This window comes from Puma concolor, chromosome B4, assembly GCF_028749965.1.
Source record: "Puma concolor isolate L17-30 chromosome B4, mPumCon1.1.hap2, whole genome shotgun sequence".
Taxonomy (NCBI): Eukaryota; Metazoa; Chordata; class Mammalia; order Carnivora; family Felidae; genus Puma; species Puma concolor.
In genome coordinates, this window is record NC_141673.1 from 61,191,917 (window position 1) to 61,197,916 (window position 6,000).

The 6,000-nt window shown below is 37.4% G+C and overlaps 1 protein-coding gene across 1 annotated transcript; it reads right to left on the reverse strand.

The window, feature by feature from the left end:
- Nucleotides 1-4,457: 4,457 nt before the first annotated feature.
- Nucleotides 4,458-5,405, reverse strand: LOC112863901 (olfactory receptor OR9H1-like). Its single transcript, XM_025927015.1, has one exon. The coding sequence runs from the start codon at nt 5,403-5,405 to the stop codon at nt 4,458-4,460; it is 948 nt and encodes a 315-aa protein (XP_025782800.1).
- Between the last annotated feature and the right edge of the window lie 595 nt (nt 5,406-6,000).

Here is a 6,000-nt window from a genome sequence, read left to right on the forward strand (position 1 = left end):
TTCCTTAATCACTATTGATATAAAACATTCCAATTAAATTTTGCAATATTGTTTGCTCTTCTGTAGAATGTGTACTAATATTTTATCCATTTCACCCTGGTTAATTGTGCCTTTCTTATACGTTTGTAGAGCTCAGTATATTATCTTTTTAAATTTTTTTTTTATTTTGGGGAGAGCACAAGCAGGGGAGAGGCAGAGAGAGGGGGAACAGAGGATCCAAAGTGAGCTCTGTTCTCACAGGCTGACAGGCTGACCACAGCATGCCCAATATGGGGCTCTAACTCACAAACCGTGAGATCATGACTTGAGCCCAAGTCCGATGCTTAATCGACTGAGCCACTCAGGTGCTTCGAACTCAGTATATAATCTTATTGGTTGTGAACATTTGTGTATATGTGAACATGTACTATAAACATATTCTTTAAGCTTGCATTTTGTGATTTTACTTTTTATAAAGTGCCTTTGTTGGGCAAAACTACTCCTACATGTACTTATCTCTTCTTACATGATTGAAGCCCTTTGTAATCTTTAAAATTTTTTTCTCTATTTCATTTTTTCCCCTATGGATGAGAAATAATTCATGCTCCCAAGGCACAATTGATCAAAGCTACATTTATTCATTCCCGAGAAATTTATTTTTCCCTTGAATTCTTTCTTTGTGCTGAAACTTTCAGAAAAGTTTATTAGATTGACTGATACGTTTACATTAAAATTATGAAGAAAACCTGTCTTCCACATGACAGCATGCTCATGCATTGTTTTCCTGGTTCTGTTTAGTTGTTCACTGAGTTTCTTTAAGAGGGTTATTTTGAATTCTTTGTCAGGCAAACTGTAGATCCCCATTTCTTTGGGGTCCGTTACAAGAGCTTTATTAATTCATTTGTCGACGTCATTGTGTTTACCTGATTCTATGTGATCCGTGTGGCTTTGGATTGGTATATATGTGTTTTAGGGAACAAACGCCTCTTCCAGGATTTATGGACTGGTTTCAGCAGGTAAAGTCCTCCTCCTGTTGGTTTCCTGAGCTAAAGGAATCACCTCCAGAATTGTAGTGGTGCTGGATTGGAGCCAGTTTAAGACTGTCCTTGGGTCTGTAGTGGAGTCTTTTGTTGGCATGCTTGTTACCAGGGGCTAGGGTGAGCACTGATGCTGTCTGGTCCCTGGGTGGATGGACTGCCTCCGGCAGCTTGTTCAGTAGGGTGGCACTGGGACAAGGATCTCTTTCAGGGTCCATAGTCAGGTCCTCATGTATCTCTTGCCAGGTGCACAGACAGGAGTGTCTCCTGCTGGGTCCCTGGACTTGCAGGACTGCTGGCAGACTGTGGCTGTAGGGAAATATATGGCCCTTTCAGGGATCTTTAGTGGTGCAGACAGGAGTGTTTCCTGCCTAGTCTCTGTGTCAGCAGGACAATTTATGAACTGCTGCTGGGACAGGCCGGAACCCAGTTACAGGACGACTCAGATTCTACAATCTGATCGCGTTTGGTGGGCTTACTTTCAGGAACTCCCAGACTCTGGCTGAGAGGGACTGGAGCTGGTTTGCCAGCTACTTCCAGGTCCACAGACAAGACGGGAGGTCTATATGCCTATTCCCCAACCTATGGAGGGGCATGATTCCCTTTGAGTGCCCTGGCATTTGGTACTGGTCACAGGATCAAGCCAAAAGGGGATGTAGTTGAGTCCTCAGGGGTATGGTGCTGTTTCCAGAGCCAGAGCTGGGACCACGTCCAGGAGTCAAACTGCTTGGATGTCGGCCTGTGATCTCAAAATGGTTGTCTTCAGTGGCGGACTATACCAGGGTTAAACAGTCTCCTACCTGGATCCCAAACCTCCCACAAAGGCACTTTGTCCACGGATGAATGCCAAATTATTGCTCAGGAGGGATATGAGAAGGGTACAGCTTATTCTGTGGTCTTGCTGACATCACTCCTCCCTTCTTTGTATTTTTGAATGTTACTTTTCTACTGCATATTTTAAGGAATTTTCTAATTTTCCACATTGAGGTCGTATATATCTTTTGCTAAATTATATTAAATCCTTGGTAATATCTGATATACATAGAAATGGTGCAGCCTTTTAATTAAATATTTTAGTTGTTCACTACTGTTCTATAAACATGAAATTGATTTTCTATGTTAACTCACACATTTGTATAACACTTCTTCAGATTTTCTTTGTAAATAATCATATAAGTGAACAGTTTAATCCTATGTTTAATCCCTTATACTTTTAAGTTTTTATTTATTATCACATTGCTCTTACTAGAAATAATAAAATGCTGAACTACATTGAGGATAATGGACATTTTTTATGCATATATGTCTAATATCTTTCCTTTTAGAATGTTCATTAGTTCATATAAATGTAATTTGACAGATTAATGATGTTTGGTTACTTTTATGATTTTACTGTTTTTAATATAAAATGGTGTAAAAATTTATCAAATATTCTTTCTTCATCTATGAGATATTGTTTTTTATATTTCATCAACAATAAAACGTTATCATTCAAACAAATCAATTATAATGGAATAAGAAACATCATCTAAAGAATTCTTAACATGAAAAGTAAGCAGAAAAATTATTTATATAATAACAAAAACAAAAGCAAGATACATGGAAAAGTAAGTAAAAGTTTTTTTTTATTTTTAATTTTTTTTAACATTTATTTATTTTTCAAGAGACAGAAAGAGAGCATGAGCAGGGGAGGTGCAGAGAGAGGGAGACACAGAATCAGAAGCAAGCTCCAGGCTCTGAGCTGTCAGCACAGAGCCCGATGCGGGGCTCAAACTCATGAACCGTGAGATCGTGGCCTGGGCCAAAGTCGGTCGCCTAACCGACTGAGCCACCCAGGCGCCCCAGTAAGTAAAAGTTTTAAATATGTCATTAAAGTAAAAACAGAAAATAAACTAACCAAGCATTCAACGTATGAACTCAGAAGCAAAAGTTTAATAAAACCAGATCATAAGTGAATGAATCAAAATAATTATGTATATTTGCAAATGTATATGCAGATATTATATGAATGAATCCAATGTGTGTATTTATGTATTAAATTCAGGAGTTTCAATTTTGAATATAAGCAAAACAAAACTAGAACAATAAACCTATATAACGGCTAGATACCACTAACTTTTTAAAACAATAACTAGTTTAAAAACATTGACCAGGAGTTCAAAAGTCTAAAGGCATGAAGTCAAACCCTTGGCAAATTTCATTAAAGAACAAAAAATAGGATAAAGTTCTAAGGATTAATAATAAAACTATAGATAATGAAGCACACTGAAAGAAATTATTATAAGCCATGATTTTATGTCATTCTATGGCAATAATCTTTCAAATTTAGAGAAAAATAATGATTTTCAATCAATACACAATCTGTGAAGATGATCCCAGAATGTAAATAGACAGTAATGAGACCCATACACATGAGCAATATTGGAAAGATGATCAAATATTTGTTATTAAGACCCCCATGACAGGGCACCCAGGTGGCTCAGTTAGGTAAACATCTGACTCTTGATTTTGGCTCAGGTCATGATCTCATGGTTTGTGAGATAGAGCCCTGCACTGGGATCTACACTTACAGTACGGAGCTTGCTTGGGATTCTCTCTCTCCCTCTCTCTGCCCCTTCCCCACACTCGCTGTCTCTCTCAAGTAAATAAACATTAAAAAAAAAAAAGAAGACCCCCATGACAAGATAGTTTTACATCAACCATATCACATTTACTTATTTATTTTTAGTTTTTGCTTCTTGGTGCAATCATTAATGTTTAGACAATGGAAAGATATTATTAAGAATATTATTGAAGTAATACTTTCTACCACTCTTTTGTATAATATAGACAGAGAAAATAATTTATAATACCATAGTATCTTGAAATCTCATTTGAAAAGATTGGACAGTAGCAAACTTGATTATGATTTGGAGAAAACAAAGCATAGAACATTCAGTAATGTCTCTCCCGCCTTTCTCCCTCTCCAGATATATAGATGGAGATGTCAATATTTACACATATTTATATATATTTGTAGATATATATTGATAAATTGAATGTGTGTATTAAATTAGGATACTGTATTTGTAAGTTATAATTTTGCATATGCATCTAAGAAAAATAAAACATGAACAACAAATCTACATAATAACTACACACCACACCATGAACTGTAGAAATATGGAAAATCTGTATTGATTTTTAAATTCATTTCTAAAGAATATATTGATATTACGCTGCTGGAAGATGTTGGGTTGGGTGATGGGCATTAAAGAGGGCATTTGTTGGGATGGGCACTGAGTGTTATATGTAAGTGTGGAATCACTAAATTCTACTCCTGAAAAAAAAAAACACTTTGATACTCAAAACTTTTGGATGGCTTTAGTTGAAACTATTCTATAACAAATTATTGAAAATATTGTTTTTATTCTATTCTACAGTTTTATAGATAGCTGGATGTCAATGAAAAGATAATTTTCTCAACAGTATCCTTTTCACAGCATGTTTCACCTCCCTGTTCCTTAGGCTATAAATCAGTGGATTCAACATGGGGATGATAAAAGTATAGAACACAGCTATAATCTTGCTTTTCTGTGGTGAGGAGATGGCCCCAGGCTGGGCATACATGAAGAACACCGTCCCATAGAATAAGCTCACCACAGTAATGTGAGAGCTGCAAGTGGAGAAGGTCTTACCCCTGCCATGGGTCGAGGGGATCTTCAGGACGGTGGACAGGATGTAAGCATAGGAAACCACAATGACAGTTGTGGTTGTGATGATGATGAGGGCAGAGAGAATGTACAGCACAATCTCATTCACAGACGTGTCAGCACATGAGATCTTGATCAGGGCTGGGACGTCACAGAAAAAATGGTCTAGTCTGTTTTCTCCACAGAAACGCAAACTGAAGGTGAAACCTGTTTGGACCATGGAGTTGATGCCTCCACAGATATAGGAGCCAAACACTAAACGAATACAAGCCTGCTGAGACATATGTACAGTATAGAGGAAGGGCGAGCAAATGGCTGAGAAGCGATCATATGCCATCACGGCTAGAAGAAAGCCTTCAGTCCCAACACAAAGAGCGAAGAAAAAGAATTGTGTTGCACAGCCATTGTAGGAAATTTTCTTGTCCGTGGACAAGAAAGTAGCCAGAGTTTTGGGAGCAATGACTGTGGAGTAGCAGAGATCTAAATAGGACAAATTTCTGAGAAAGAAATACATAGGCGTATGAAGTCTGGAGTCTATTTTAATGACAATTATCATGCTGATATTTCCCACCACAATGACCATGTAGATAAGCAAGAAGAATAAGAATAAAAAAATCTGTACATCTGGAGATGTTCTGAATCCCAGCAGAATAAACTCTGTCAGTTCTGAGTAATTCCTATTCAGCTCTTTCTTCATAGCTGAGACCTATCTGAGAAAATGAGTGGATGATCAGGAAGCCTGTGGAATGCCTTGTTAACTTTTGGTTCCCAAAGTTCCCAGTGAATGAAAAAAAAATGCTAAGTGTCCTTGGCAACACATCTGACGGAATAGCCTTACCTGGGAGTACCAGTACCCAAATATATCACATATTTTGTACTTAGTGTCATTACAATATGGGAAATGAGGACGTCTGGGTCAGTCATTTTATGCCATTTGTTCAGAGCTGTGGAATCAGATGGACTGAGTCCAAATCTTGCCTCTTTCAATCTAATAGAATCTAAAATAATGACCTGCACTCTCAACATCTTGAAATCTTCTATCAGATGGAAGATAATAATAATACATTATGGGATTACTGTGAGAATAACATGGGACTGAGTGTGAAAGGCAATATTTACAATTACTAGAACATCTTTTTTTTTGCCCATTTTCTTTTTTTTTCAATATATGAAGTTTATTGTCAAATTGGTTTCCATACAACACCCAGTGCTCACCCCAAAAGGTGCCCTCCTCAATACCCATCACCCACCCTCCCCTCCCATCAACCCTCAGTTTTACAATTACTAGAACA

Bases quoted from the DNA above. Each gene is read 5' to 3' on its own strand.
- LOC112863901 (XM_025927015.1), bottom strand. From the start codon at position 5,405: ATGAAGAAAGAGCTGAATAGGAATTACTCAGAACTGACAGAGTTTATT.